At 36.1% G+C, this 17012-nt stretch overlaps 1 protein-coding gene across 1 annotated transcript in view; it reads right to left on the bottom strand.

Annotated features, from left to right (window-relative positions):
* Positions 1–8477: 8477 nt before the first annotated feature.
* Positions 8478–17012, bottom strand: part of LOC145666388 (transmembrane protein 216-like) — a 30177-nt gene continuing 21642 nt past the window's right edge. Inside the window, exon 2 of the mRNA XM_081733584.1 lies at positions 8478–11976. Coding sequence (XP_081589710.1) covers positions 11510–11917 — 408 coding nt within the window. The 5' untranslated portion in view covers positions 11918–11976 and the 3' untranslated portion in view covers positions 8478–11509. The remainder of the gene's footprint in view (positions 11977–17012) is intronic.

The raw sequence follows: 17012 nt of genomic DNA, 5'->3' as shown, positions 1-17012 counted from the left end.
GATTTGTGTGTAATGTACAGATAATTGACGCTGCATTAAACCAAAGTAAGTACAGCGGTTACTTTTAGTAAAATGAATTTTATAGTGAGCATTGCACTACCTTAACAGTCTGAAGTAAATAGACACCCATAAAACATAAAGGATTCGTGGCGGTCAATATGTATGATACAGATGGTGGTGTGAGCATGCAGTAGAGAAAGCGGACTACGACGCACGGACGTGGCTGTGATGAGCATATAGAAACCCAACGTCGCGTAATTGGGCGTGGTATAAGTCATGCGTCAGTACTGTGTTACGTGTATCGTTAGCAGCTATTAAGAACTATAGTTCAGTTCAAACTGACCGGAAAGACATGAGTAGTCCCAAGATCGTGTCGACAAGAGACTAACGCCACGCCCGAAACGTGTGGTCGTTCGTAGTGGACATAGCCATCCAAATCTATCAATGACATCGTATGCTGAAGATAGAGCATGGTTGCTTAAGCTTAATGGGGCGTTTACACTTAGTCGATTTAGTCGCACGACTAAATCGACTCGCTGTATTTGCCACTAAATCGAAGCAACTAGGCCGAATTAGATTGATGGATGTGTTCAATTATTTCAACCACAGAAAATAGAACGTCTTTTAATTCAGTTGCCAGTCGATTAGTCGCCTTCGATCAACAAACGATTAAGTTGAAGTCCCGTTTACATGGTCGATTAAGTTGAAAGTGACGTCAATTCAACTGAATCGAACGCAAATCGACTAAGTGTAAACGCCCTATAAAGCAGTATCTACATAACGAGAATATACCGACAAGTCGTTAAAAAGCATCTAGTTACAAAGCCACAAATGATATGGAGAAGCAATTGGGTTACCGCCATGTGTAGCAAGCCACTATACTTTTAAAATCGCGTTGCTTTGACGCTTAAAATATATAAACGATAATTATGCCTGTTGTGCTATATGGTTGCGAAACAGGGTCGCTTACTTTCAGAAAAAAACCCTGACTGACTATATTTGAAAATAAAATCCTGAGGAGAATATTCGGACCCAAGAGGGATGAGGATGTCGGAAACTTTGTAACATTGTTAGGGTCATTAGCTCAGGTGAGCATTTCACGTAACCAGAATGGAAGAAAGTAGGAACTTCCAAATTTTAACTGGATACCTAATAGGAAGACAAAATAGAAACTGAATTTAGTTGGCTAAGGACAGAAGTCAATGGAGAGCTTCTCTGAATGTGGTATTAAGCCTTCGGATTTCATACGCCGTAGTTAGTTGTATTTTCCGTTGAAAGTGATTTTGCGAATTATGTGACAACAGTGGACAGTGGGTGTGGAAGCGATCAATTCATCACAAGTCCATCATCCTAGGGTGAAATACGGCGGCATAAGTGCCATAGTGCGGGATGCAATTTGGAAAGGTAATCGTAGTAACCTGATTTTGTCATGGTGCGGGGTGCAATTTGGAAAGATGGTCATAGTAATCTTATTTTTGCACTGGGAAAATCATGAAACACATTGAAGTATTGCAAGATATATTGCCGTCCTTTGAAATAGAGAAACTATCGCGCGACATCACGCAACAAGGGTACCATATCATGTGGCGAAGCTAACCACTCGCAGGAAGAGGTAAAACGGGTTCAAACTCTGCCATGACTCAACAGTGACTGGAATTAAATTCTAGATAAAATGTTTGGCTACTTCTACAGCTAAAATTCTACAAACTCGCAAACAGCTACTTGAGACGCTTTGTGACAAATGGTGTCATCTCTTACAGGAAGTCACAGATAACTTAATGCATACCATTCCATTTAGGGTTAAAATAACTTTGGGTGCTACCAAAGGAGGCAGTACCAAGTACTAACTTTAACACCAAGATTTTCCTTTTGTGTACTGACACATAGCAATAACCACAGACTCATTTTCCCGCTGTCTACTTGCGTCAGGTTAGAGTGCATTTATACCAGTCAGTTTCATTCCACAGCGTGAAAGTACGGGAATTCAATACTCAAACTTGAAGTAGTATCTATGTATAGCTACTGGTAACAATAGATTAATAAGATGACTGACAGAATCTGTTCCTCGGATGCTGAATCCATATCAAAAAGTCATTACTTTCATATGGAGATTACTATTGAAATTGGAAATGCTAATTGATGTATAATTACTTCCGGTTGCAAGAGAGGAATATAAACAGAGATGACAGATATTCTTGCATTACTGAAACCACATAAAAAACTGCTTTTTGATATCTATTTCCGTTTTATCCATTATGCGATGTAACTGAAAATAGTACATCTTCATCACTTCCGATTTGAACAGATAAATACAAGTTGGAACAAAATTCATTCTTGGGACGCTGAATGTGTCAAAAGAAACACTTTTCGATATCTCTTACCGTTTTGGCTCTATGAAATAAGTATTGAAACTAAAGTACTAGTAATGGAGATTTTCCAAAAGTGCCCAATTTTCCAGTTTGCGTTGCGAGCGTACAATTTGGTGTACGAAGAGGTCGTGGCTTAAGACCTTCACATATAAATAATAGTGGCTATAGCTCAGAGGGGACATGACAGAGATGTTCACCCTCGCGAGAGTGGCCCTCGAGGGCATCCTCACCCTCAAATTCCTTCGCCCATAATGACGCGAGGGCGAGGAGAAATTCCCAACACGAGGGCGAGGGCGAGAAGAAATTACCAACACGACGGCTATGTACAACTCTCTTCGCGAGGGCGAGAACAAGTCTTCAGCACGACGGCGAGGGCGAGGACCAACTGTCACTGCGAGGGCGAGGGAGAAGGATAAGCTTCCTTAACAACAACTATTTTGAATTTGCTATTTGACCATTTTTGGAGGAATATAATATTCAAAAGAACATCTGTTCCCTAGATGAAAAGTTGATGTCATAGCAAGATTATAGATTGGTCCTATTTTTCCTTTCATTTAATTGCAGTAGACAATTTCTCTTGTGTACTTCCACATAATTATTAAAAAATAATGATGCAAATGAATATATTTGTTTGTTTCTCATCAGTTTCCGGATAGAAATAGCACTACGTTTAGAAGTGAGTGTGCCTCATTGTTGCCCTGCCTGTGATAGAGACTTTTTAGATAAAACGTTTCTACACTGTCATGTTTAAAGAGTACTGGTAGACAGACAGTCACTCACGTCATTCAGCAGTAAATGGCATAATCTTAAGAGCGTTGATATCTGAACAAACACAATCAGTGAAAGAACCAACAGAAGTCAGTAGATCAGATAGAAAAACACTTGATGGAATGATTTTTGTTCATAGATGATCATTTTGTACTGGGTTCGCTCGGGCTTGCACTCACTTCTCTCAACTGGGCTCGCGTTCACTCGGGCTCGGGCTCAGTTCGGCTCGCGCTTTTATTTCATGGAGGCTCGCGCTCGCGCTTAATTATTAAATGAATAGTAATAGTTTGTATTAAATTTCTGGAAACAAGCAATGTGTTCTAAAGTTGACTGAGCAGTAGTTTATTTCTTTACTTTTCCAATTTCTGTTGTAAAAATAGATATTAAGTGATATGATACATCCATGAACACCTGGATGGTATAACTTCAGTCCGATTTCTTTGTTTTTTTTTTCCCCTCTCTCCCATCCAAAACCAAGTTTTATTTTATATGCTCAAAGACACACACACACACATGCATTATCTATCTATCTATCTATCTATATATCTATCTATCTATCTATCTATCTATCTATCTATCTATCTATATATATATATATATATATATATATATATATATATATATATATATATATATATATATATATATATATATATATATATATATATATATATATATATATATATATATATATATGGTTGTGGGTGTGTCTTGAAGCAATATAGTATATGCAATATATATGCAAGTTAGTTGGGAACCTGGAGTCCCGCAATAGTGTTCCCAATCGGGCCCTGCGCCTTCAAAGTCCATTAGATTACCTTTTTTCCCCTTACTTGGAAGCAAGAAAGCTTTAAATTTTCAACTATATGACTTCTCTCAGGAACAGCCTCTAATTTTAATTGTCTCTGAAGACATATTGTACTGCTAAAATACATTAAATGTGATAATTTCTTAATTAGTTCTTATGTTAAAACTAACTCTATAGCCTATGGAACCCGGAGGTTCAATGCCGCGTTCACAAAAACTCTCCACTGACTTCTATCCTTAGCTAACTGGGTTCAGTTTCTACTTTGCATTCCTATTTCTGCGAGATCCATCTTAATATTGTCCTCCCATCTGCATCTAGGTCTTCCTAATGGTCGTTTCCGATTGGTCTTCCAGTTAAGACTGAAAACGTTCCTAATTCTTCCATCCTGGCTACATGACCTGCCCACGTGAGCCTCCTAGATTTGATGACCCTAAGAACGTTCGGTAAACCGTATAAAATATGTAGTTCCTCGTTGTGAAGTTTCCGCCATACACCATTACCGTTTCTTTTGGGTCCGAATATTCGTCTCAGGATCTTGTTCTCAAATACTTTCAGTCTACGTTCTTCCCTCAGAGTAAGCGAACATGTTTCGCAACTATACAAAACAACAGGTATGATTATCGTTTTGTATATTTTAAGCTTCAAGTTCCTCGACAGAATTCGCGACGACAAGAGATTTTGAACTGAATAATAACACGAATTCCCTGCTTTCAGGCGACATTTAATTTCTTCGCGAATATGGTTTTCGTCAGTTAATATTGATCCTAGATATTTGAAAGTATTCACTTTATCAAAAGTATTATTTGATATTTTAACGAGTCCATTATTTGCCGTATTACGAACTTCCATGCATTTAGTTTTCTCTGCATTTACTTCTAAATCCATTAGTTTTTATGCAGGAATACTGAAAATTCGGTCGGACAAATGTTCTTATCTTTTATTATTATTATTATTATTATTATTATTATTATTATTATTATTATTATTATTATTATTAGACAATAGACAATATTACCTATTCACTAACCAATACATATTTCTTGGAAAAGTCGTCAGAACGAACCTTGAATTTATGGTACCCGAAGAAAACTTTTTATTTGCAGCTATAACGCCTACAGGTAATGTAGGGCTGGATTCACGGCGAGCTCCTGAAAGGGTGGGCAGTGAAAGATTCCTCCGATCTGAAGCTGTCGCTAGGGGGAGGGGCAAACGACACTTCGTTGTGTGCTGACGCAGATTTCTTTCAATTTAGTACAGGTTTCTTCGTCATAACCTTAACAAAAATAGAAACTAACTTGTGCACACAAAAGTAACGGGTCAATGATTTTTGCACATAAGAAATGTATACCACATATTACAAAGGGAGTTATTGCTGGAATTGTAAACGAAATTCACCAAACTAATTTCGTGCAAATAACTAACTCAATCTTTTACCTAAATCGTATATATATATATATATATATATATATATATATATATATATATATATATATATATATATATATATATATTTCTTTATATGTTAATAATTATAAGAAACAATATGTTGAAAACAACACTTTTTAAACTTCATCACCATTATCGCTCTTATCATTTGCACTACGAGACATTACGAATTTTTTCGAGCCTCGTGAGCAACAGTAGTTCACCTAAGTCTTAGGTTTCAAACACTATTTTAGTGCTAAGTGATCCGTACGTAAAACTTATAAATTGATAAATGTGATTGTATGATCACAATGAGGAGCATTTATAAACGTTTAAAAATACTCAAATCACAATATATTCCAATAATAAATAGGTTTAAATGTTATTAAATACACCCTCCTTACACCTCTCATGACGCAGAAGGATTGATAACTTCTAGATAAGGGAATACGTTTTGTACGTAAAATTACAGAACGAGACGAGAAGTGAGTCATCGAGAATCGAGACAACAAAGAAGTTTCCAAGAATTAAGATGAGACGAGACTTTATAAAATTTACGAGACGAAATGATACACCTTACTTCTCGTCTCGTCTTGTCTCATGGGCAACACTGGTTTACACTGAAAGATGTAAAAGAAACTCTATTCAAATTTTATCTGAACCTATTCATGGTAATATTAAGCGTGTAGTAGTCAATGATTTGTTCCATTTTAGGTGATCCGGAGTAACTTATACGATGGTATGTTTAGTTTTCTTTTAGGACGTATGTTATAGGAAATAATTCAGCAAATAGGCTGGAGGGATCTGATCCTCGCGAGGGAGGCCCTCTCGAGGGCTTCCTCAACCTCAATGATATGAGGGCGAGGGCGATGGACAACTTCCTTCGCGAGGGCGAGGGTCAACTGCCACTGTCAGGGAGGGAGTGCGCAAGGGCGAGGACAAGTTTCCAGTACGAAACCGAGGGCGATGAATAAGCATCCTCGCGAGAGCGAGGGACAAGTTTCCAACACGAGGGCGATGGACAACTCCCATCGCGAGGGTGATGGCCAACTCCCTTCGCGAGGACAAGTTTCCAGGGCGAGGGCGGAGTAAAATAAACATCTATGGGACATAGTCAAAAATGGGACGACAATACAATGGAAATGCACATAAGGCGCGCGTGTTTTTGACATTTTTTTGTATATCGTCCAAAAGAGGGGGCGCGCTCCGTTGGGGTTTTATGGTAGTGAGACTACACATTGAACTCTACAAGCACTGTGAATTTCATCGCACTGGAGCCTGCGCAACAGGGAAATAAATCGGGTCAAAGAGAGAAAACGTACCATCTCCGATGCTCAGACTGGCTTGATATGAGGCAAACCTCTCGGAAGAGAATGCCGTAACCATGTGTCGTATTTCCGCTGAGTGGTATTGATATAGATGAAATAAGTGGAATTGAATGGTAGTTAAGATTTTGCACATTGTGCACTATATAAAAAGAACAGGGGTGGTATTGAAAGGTACAAAATGATTGAAGTGTTACCTACTACAAGCCCCCCTTCCCAATTGAGGTGGTTATTATGTACGATGCAATGTGTCATTGAACTCGCTCCATATTTTGTCTCATTATCCACAATGTGTTGTCTTGGCAGTGCCCCTACTCCCCCCCCCCCTCTCCATAAGTACGGAACAGTTGCGATCGAGGGTTTTTCCCGCCTATGGACGTTCTTGTTCACTAACACAAATCGATTCACTATAGTCTCGTTCCACATTTCGTGTGACACCAGAAAAAGTTCCCTTGTTTGTTGAATTTCCACGGAAAGAAAAAGAAAACAGATTTCGAAAGTGATTCATATTATATGCATATCTAAATTGGAGAAGAAAGAGATAATAACTCTGTAAAGTGTGTTTCCGAAGGCGAGTTAGGTGGGAATACTTGTTTAGCAAATGACAAGTTATTATTTTATATTATATGCTGTAATTTCTTTAGTTAATGTGTCAAAAAAAAAAAAAAAAAGTCCGTCTTTTTCGCTATCTGGACCACTATGCGGAATGTCAATGGGGATTGACTCTATGAAAAAAGACGTGGTATGTATCCTTTCACCCAACGCAAACGATACAGCTGGTGCCGAAACCATGCACAATGAACCCCAGAACAATGTGCAGTGGTATTGTTCAGTGATGAATTGCAATTCAGTCCACACAGCAACTTTTTGACGTGTGGAGGGAGACTGGGGACCATTTTCGTTGCTCCAAAATCCGAGAATTAATTATTACCAAGTCAGTGGCATCATGTGAACCAGGATCATGTTCTGTGGACAGAAACCCCCTAGAACAAGAGACTCAGATCACCCAAGTGTAACGAAATCCAATCCTTGAACCCATTGCGAAGATTTTCGAAGAGTCGTCGGACCACAGTTTGATACATGGATAATAATGCCCATTCTTATAATGCAGAACTAGTGTCAGAATTCTTGGAGGAAGCGGATATTCGACAGATTACATATCTTACTCGTTATCTGGACTTGGCCGTCATCAAACATGAGTGGGACGCCTTGGGGAGAAAGTTTGCAGCTTCTTAAACCTTTCAGTCCACAAAACTGCTCTGCTATAGGAGTGTAATGCCTTACTCCAATAATTTCTTTACACCCTTATTAACATGGGAAGCCCTTATGGCGTGTATTACAGTTTCAGAGGACTACATTCTTATTACTGGATTTACAGGATCATCAGGAATATCTGAATCCCATAATACTCTGATACTCCCTATGGTGATGTCTGCACCATACACGTCATTACACTTTTCAACCCATATTGTGACTTTCATATGTCCAGTTCTGTTTCTGCTTCGATGCATTGTTGTACATTCACACACATACTTAGAATGTCATTGTGGGTTTACGTCTGTTAGTATAATCTATTTTCCATTTGTAATTTTATTTTTGAACATGTATGTATAGAAAACCCATGCACGTATAATCTCCCGGGGAATATACAGTCAACAACACTTAGATAAATTACTTCACTATTACAAATTTTAAGTTGGGCTTCATTCTTTAAACTTTACCTTTTCTGTTCTCCGGACGTTTACGCAAAATAACTTTTACTAGTGAAAATAAAACAAAGGATTATATTTTGCACAAATATTTTAAAATATATTTCAGCTTGGTAAAGAAAAGTACAAACAGATGTTCAAGTTCGAACGGACAGATAGATCTGAACATTACATTTGTGAATTCAGATTTTCATTCAAAATTACAGTATATTTTGGAATGATCATCAAATAAGTTTTCTATGCTAAATAATAACGTTAGTAGTGCTACCAAGAAACATTCATTTGAAAGATTAAATGGCAAATTGTAAATTGTTTTCGCTGCTAATACTTATATTCATTGACAGGATTTTTAAATGCAACATTTTCGTGAAGGAGAAGCATAATATTTCGGCAAACTTGCAACAACATTCCAATTACATAAAAACATACAATTCTGTTCAAACATGCCCAAAATGTTTAAAAATATAAATAATTACAAAAACACATAACACAATTAAAAAAGTATTTACGAAAACACTCAATACTTTGGTTCTCAATTATTAAGACGGAGACTAGAACTAATCAGTATTCATACAGATTGTGGAAGCAATATAATACTGTCTCAATATTTAGTTTGACAATAAATAAGGTACTTTACTGTTTACTACCGTATTACTGAATTAAAGAAATGTGATTACTTTCGTTTTCAGAGAACACCATGGCTGGCCAAATTTAATAAAGGAGTAGCATTTTCTAAAATTATCGTTCCCACATTATCTCATACCTTAAACAACATATATTTAATAATGTGAGGTAGTGTAAATTACCAATACTATATATCACATCTTTGTAAGGCATTGCTATTTAAAATAATCTAGTAGTTCGACTGCAACAAAATAGATGTTACATGTATGAACATGTTAGAAAAAACTTTAGGAATTACATACTCCATACTTTCATCAGTACTTTACAGAATTATCGAAGGCCATGAAAATTTTCTTGACTACCAATTTAAAAGGGCTTTACGTGTCAAAAAGATAGCAAACCGTTTAATAAACTCACAGTAGTAATAATAGTTTTTCAAAAAGTATAATTAATGTAGCAGAAATACACCCTTATCAACCTTATTACTGTGTAATTAGCAACTCACCACAATGTACTGTATTTACGGAACATAACATTGTAACCAACTGTTACCAAGACGGACGCAATGATTAATGTATCTGTTTCGGTCACTATCACGAATTTTCGTATTCTGTTTGGATCAATGTATATTGCATTTGTTACACATTAGTAATTTAATGAATATTTACTGCTAAATCTGCACGTCTACCAAAGTTTTCAATGGCCTTCAGCGATATTCATCGGTGAAAATAGTAATATTGTGTTTGTGTCGTATAAGATACGCAGAATCCGATGATATTATCTGTTATTTAATGAATATTCCGTGAGTATCTCCGATATCTGAAAATTACTCTTAAAAATTTCTGATGTTCAAAGGTGAAAGAGAAATGTCGGTTTTTATTTCATTCTGAAGAATCTCGAATTGCTGTTAATATTTGATTTGTTTCTATCAAGCTTGCTGTTTTCACTTAAGGGTATTACCTGCCCCGTTTTCCCTAAACGTATCTATTGATAATTTTATCAGCAATTTCTGGATAAATTGTTCAATACAGAACGTTCGTATGGTCCATCCATTCAGTAGTTATTTGTGGAAAGAAAAAAAAAAAATAAACAAAACAGAATTTTAAGATGGCTGTACAACTATAGGAAAATTTCTATTACATAACTTAAAGTCAATCCTTTAATAATGTATCAAATTGTACTTCTAAGACAACTAATCTAATTAAGTTTATTATTATTTTAGTAGCCTGTGATGAATGATGACTGTAAGACTGAGAGAACATTACAAAAAAAATGCTTCTTTATTTATAAATAATTATCAAAATCCACTTAGAAATATAATATAATGGACACCATAGAGATAATTAAACTTCAGTTATATATACAGGATGTTTCGAAACAACACTGACAACGTTTGGGAGGTGATTTCTGACGCCAAGATAAGACAAAAAAATATAGACCAACCTGGGTGCGGAAATCCGTCATTTCGGAGTTATAGGCTGCCGAAAACATGAAATAATGAACTTTAAAGATCCATAGCTTCAAAACTATGGGACCTACGGTAATTAGGTCAAGACTTCACTTAGGAACTAACATGAGTGATCCAAATATCCATGTTTCAGAATCTTGCGGTACTTCCGCAACAATTTTTATAGAGGTAATTGGTGAGTACTTCAAATTACATGCCCGTAGCCAAACTCCTGTAGGTTTAAGGAGACAAATGCTTAATGAATGACTATGAAATAATTGCTGGAATGAAAATGTTGAAGGAAACGGGAGAACCTCGAGAAAACTCACGTGTACGATGTTACCACATGCTCATATGGCCGAGGATCAAACCAGAGAAACTTAATAAAGAGGTGAGAGCTCTACCACTGAACCATCGTACGCTTCATGTGTTCAAGTAAGCTTATTTACACATTTCTATTTTTAAAATATCTATTGACATATTCGAAATAGGGGCCGCGGTGGCTCAAGTGGTAGAGCGTTCACCTCTGATGCATGGAGTCCCTGGTTCGATCCCAGTTCGCGCCAAGTGGGTTTTGTGGTGGAGAAACACCGTGTGCGTGGGTTTTCTCGAGCTTCTCCCGTTGCCTACCACTTTCTTCATTCGATTTCATTCATTTTTCATCATCACCGTCTCCTTCAGCCCACACGGCATAGCCATGGGACGTAAAACTTAAAAAGATATATTCGAAATAAGACACAAATATGGGGCGCTAAATAGATACACACCTCCTCTTCTTCCCAAATCTGGAGACTGAGGCTTTTTCTCAGAAAATGGAGTTTAACAGTTTAGGTAGAAAGGTCGATTGTAAGTCAAAAATTTCACTAAAACAATAGAAATTTTAACTAACATTCCCTTCGTATGGAACATGTCACACAAATCTTTACTGCATACAAATCACATATTATTATTGGACTGAATGTATTGACAATAAATAGAATCTGGAAAAAGCACACGATGCTTCACAATGCATTTCATATATTCTTTGGAGATCATTAATAGACTCCAGTTCTTGTAAAAGTTATCAGACAAAGGAGAGCAAATACCAATTCTAGAGCTTCCAGTGTTAATTGAATTCCACATAGAATAACTTCTAAACGTAATACGTACGTCTGCCACACTAGAAAATACACAACTCCTAAAATCGATGGCACTGTCAGAATCAAAGACAGAACAACAGAAAATCCTCGTTCTGTCAGGTTCCCTTTTTGCCCCAGAAAAATTCGAAATCCTTCCGTACAACACAGAAACACTAGAAGTATGAACTCAGAAATGACGCTTTCTGTTGGATACGGAAGATTAACAGCTTTGACGAAGATCAGTCCAAGCTCACAAAGAGCAAACATTCCAAAGTAGAAGGAATTCAAATACAACAATATTTCATACGTAAGAGAGGAGTTCATGTCTGTTCCTTATTAGTTTCTTCAATATGAACTCCTTCAGCTCCTTCGTATTTCTTTACCTGAAACAGGAATAATAAAAGAATTATCAATCAACAGTCGATAACAAACACACTACAGAACGTATATCAAAAGAAGATATTATTTGTTCCAATACATATTTTTAACACAGAATAAAATGGTACATGTTTACAGTGGCGGATTAAGTTTCCTCGGCGCCCTTAGGTATAAACTTAATAAGCGCTCTCCTCAAGAGAAAAATAGTATTGTAGCACTTTCACAGCATAATCGGAGAGTTTCTTAAATATTGAATAAATTGAAGTAATGAAAAATATAAACAATTAACTTTCTATTCAAGATACAATATCTAAAATCATGTAGTATATTGAAAAGGAAAATTCACGATTCTTTAGTCATAAATGAAGATGCTTCCGTCTCACTTTGATTACTGTGAACTCTTGTAGAAGTTCTTCGATATTATCAATCAAGAAGTCTGCTTCGATACAAAGAATAGAGAACTCATTCAGTCTTTTATTCAATCATAGCTCTATTTAAGACTTCAGGTTTTTGAAAGCGGCTGAGGGCAATGTTCATAGCTCTGGCAGATGGCAGTTTTTCGTAGAAATGTTAACATTTGTGCTGAAGAATCAGTATTTCCTCTAGTTTTGAAAAAGTGCACATTCATTTGGAAAGTTGATTATCGATTACTTCTATATGTAACCTGAAGCTCGACTATACACTATATGTTTAGGAATAGTTTAGATAAACTGGACGGATTTACTTAAAACCATAAAGTTGATAGACATTAATTTGTAGCTTTCCCCTCTCCTAATTAAAATGTCCCGCCTACATTATTTAATATCTATCTAAAAGACATAGTGAAAACGAGTCTACATTATGAAAACGGCATTTCGGTTGGAGGTAGAATGAATTAGATGCAATTAATATGGCGCTTCTTGCAGAATCTGAAAAAAATCAATAGGATGGAAGAAAATTTGAGGAAGAGGTTTGAAGAATATGGAATGAAAATAAATGTAAAAAAGACAAAAGATGGTCATTGGAACGAAGAGGTTTGTGACAAATATAAAAGTGGGAGAGGAGAAAATAGAACAAGTGAATAGTTTTCGATACTTGGGTAGTATTCTTATTAATAACATGAAGGACAAACGTGAAATGAAAGCAAGGATAGGAATGACGAAAGAAGCCTTTAGGAAATAGAAAATGCTATTTCGTGGGACATCGAATAAAGAGTTGAGAAAAAATACTTCGTGTGAAGTATTGTATTGTATGCAGAAACATGGACATTACGCAAAAGTGATGAAAAACGACTGAAAGCTTTCGAAATGTGGGTGTGGAGAAGAACGAAAAGAATTAGTTGGGTTGAACGGAAAAAGAATGAGAGGGTATTATAAATGGTGGGGAAGAAAAGAACACTTTTATATATTAATGAGAAGAGGAAGAGAAAATGGTTGGGACATTGAATGAGAAGAAAATGTATCATGAGGGACGTGCTAGAGGGTGTGGTGGCAGGAAAGAGAGGGAGGGCGAAGGAGACTACAATTAATGGATCATATAAAAACAGAAAGATCATACGTGAAGATGAAGATGTTAGGGGAAGACCGTGGAGCATGGAAATTTCTCAGCTGCAGCAAGTTACCTGCCAATAAGGGCCAAATACCTATGACGATCATCACCACCATCTCTTCTAATTAATTCATCATGTAATTTATCAAACAAAGGAAAAAATACCTTAACTTTAGACCTCAGCTATCATGACTGATATTCCGAAAAAAGGATCCCCAAGCGAGTCTTATCTGGTAATCTGCCACTGCACAACAACTAATCTCTTGCATGTGTCCCTGGAATCCTTATCAGATGATTACTTTCCTTTTATCCATTTCATAAAGATAGGCCCCTGACTTCGCGATGCTGCCGTGACGTCCAGTTAAAACTTATACTGCATTGTCGTACCTCGTTGGAATTGTTGGAATGTTGTCTTTTCAATACTTAAGACATACAAATTTTCTTTGTACTGTATAGTGAGACAAAAATAGAAATTAATGAAAAAGTGCGTATTTTTTCGTACTTTTTTGGTAAATCAATGTTTATAGGACTATATCTCGGAAAGGAGATAACATGAAATAATTTCCTGTGCACGATATGTAGATGCATCTATTACCTGTAAGTTTTGAAAATTTCATTACTCAACACGTAGTAATTTTCTTGTTATTCATTAAAAAGTGAGACATCATTATCTCTGAATTGCTGCAGTGTATTAACAATCTGAAAAAAACTTTTAGAAAGATCTTCAAGTCGCTTTTTCAACCAAACTGTTTTGACTTGTTTTAAAAGATAAAACAATCACAAATATGACATTATGATTTTCTCTGCTTTGCGCCCTTCGCTATCGCAGTTTATACGGAGAGCTACGTTGCCACATTTTCATGGCGCGAATACACTCTTAGCCGGACGGGTATTTAAACTTGTCACTCACACTGTCCGGCACTTTTTAGAGATATTTTTAAAATGTAATGTCTCCACAGATTTTAAACCAATTTCTTAGAAGTTAACAGGATATACAGTAAATGTACCAAGTGTTCAAAATTAGAAAAGCGAACTCTTATCTTGTTTGGATTTGCATGTGATGGTCCTCGAAAATTTGTTGCTTTTTGTCAGTTTTTCACTTACTGCACGCAGTACAAAATACATTTGCACAGAAACAAAAACACGCACAAAGTTTATTATATGATACAACCTTAGTTGAAATGTAATATTGAGTTTACACGTCACAGAAAATCTGTTTTCAGATCTAAGAGCTCCAAGCTACATTAGAATCTGCCTTTGAATACGAATGACGCCGTTTTTTTTTTTTTCTCAGCCTCAGGTTTACTTGAAACAGAGTTACTATCTTGTTCACTCCCGGATACGCCACTGAGCACAGAATAATCAATGTCCTTACTATTAATTACTAACTCATAACCGTCTGAGTCGGAGTCATTCATCAGCTTTGCAATTTCATTATCGCTATACATTTTGCCTCTTCTTTTTGTAATACCGCCGCTCGTGAAGGCATATCCATTTTTTTTTTCAATCAAAAAGCACAAGATATACTCACGAAAATATAAATGCCCATTCGTCCGTCTCATTGCAATGAACCCATATGATATGAGTGTGTGTGCAAGTTTTTGACGCCTACGAACCGAAGGAAAGTGTTGAAGACTTAATCAGTGCGACGTGATTAGACGCAAATACAGCCCTCGTCACCTACTCATTGCATTGTTTACTTTCGTTGAAAGAAAACAAAGGACTGTGTTACATTCGGCAGGGAATTGATCGCAGAACTTGGGTGAACACATGATTGCCAAGGCTACAGTACATTTCTTTTTAACCTTTAGCATGTTCGTAAGCTGGAGAGTGTGTATACTGATAGATCTTGAGGTAGAAATGGAGCCATTGTTTATAAATATTAGGGAAGATAGCAGGAACAGCGATGAGTCAACAAAGCCATGACGAAAGTGAATGAAGTAAATAGATTAAGAGATGAGTTTTTGGATGTGTTACTTCAACGTTTTATTTCGATTACATTGAGATGTGTACATTCATGTCCAAAATTATTGTCGCATATCTATAACTGTTTTCTTGTAAGAATATAATTTGATAATGATTTTGCAGGGTACTTTTAATACTGATACTATATGTAGAGTCGGGAAATGTATATTTGTAATAAATTTCATAGGAAAAGAATACGAAAATTAGCATGAGTAAAACAAAATGTTGCTAAATGGATAAGAAAATTTTAGTTTCGTTTTATTGTTCTTATTTACTGCTCTTTTGACATGAAATTTGCCACATAGCCTACATGTCTTTGCCGATTATACACATACTAACATTATAAGAAATACCAGGCGAATTCGTTATCAAATTATATTCCTACAATAACATATTTATAGACATGACAATAATTTTGGACATGAGTGTACATGCATTAATATTTTTATGATGTTGTGAAAGGTTATAATAAATACTTTTTCCTGTTACATTCTTATGAAGTACGCTTCGCGCTACAAGCTTCCTGAACGCGACAACACTGCACGACAGCGTTGCCGCACTTCCATTTACTGTATGCTGTTTCTTCATATAAGCGCGGGGAATTTAAAGATTGGGCTGCAACATGGCTCACCGCTTAACGCAGAGAATATGTTGAAGTAAACATTTTTTTTAAAAATAAATACTCTACCAACTAAACCCTTTTTTTGTTAATAGTTCCAAATATTTGGAACACTAGACTTCCAAATTTTCGAACAGTGTTTTGTACGTTTCTCTACCTACCATGGTAAAGGAGATCAGAGCGTCGTACATTTGTTTTAATTACACAAAAAATATCAAGTGATGAAAATTGAACTTTTCACAACTTACAGTTAATGGATGCATCTACATATTGTACACAGGAAATTATTTCACGTGATCTCTTTTCTGAGATATAGCTCTATAAACATTGATCTACCAAAAAAAATACGAAAAAATACGCACTTTTTCATTAATTTTTGTTTTTTTCTCACTACATAGTACAAAGAAAATTTTTATGTCTTAAGTATTGAAAAGACAACATTCCAGCAATTCCAACGAGGTACGACTATGAAATATAAGTTTTGACTGGACGTCACGGCAGCACCGCGAAGTCAGGGGCCTCTCTTTATGAAATGGATAGTAGAATGATTTCGGTAGCCAATCTGTCTGCCACCTACTACTGGTCATTAACTGAAGAATGTAAACTTCACAAAGATTACTGCATGTTATTTAAGTTGTCAAAGAAAACACTAACACCAACACTTCCTTTTTCTAACTACTGGTGATCGTCTACACACACTTGTTCAAATTTTGAGGTAAGACGCATCTATTTACAATTTGACATACTTCATTTTCAAATTGTAAGTAGTGAGACAACAGTTTTGTCTTAAAATTTCTTATTTATGTAGTAACTGTCACTTTCTAGTTCTGAACTAGGGGTGTAGTGATTATTAGTAACTTAAAAAGGATTATTTCTTCTAGTCTACCATTCGACAAATACTCGGAAAAAAAAAGTGAGAATACAATACCC

This window comes from Thermobia domestica, chromosome 12, assembly GCF_964235325.1.
Source record: "Thermobia domestica chromosome 12, izTheDome1.hap1.1, whole genome shotgun sequence".
In the NCBI taxonomy this organism is placed as follows: Eukaryota; Metazoa; Arthropoda; class Insecta; order Zygentoma; family Lepismatidae; genus Thermobia; species Thermobia domestica.
This window is presented reverse-complemented; position numbering and strand designations above follow the sequence as displayed.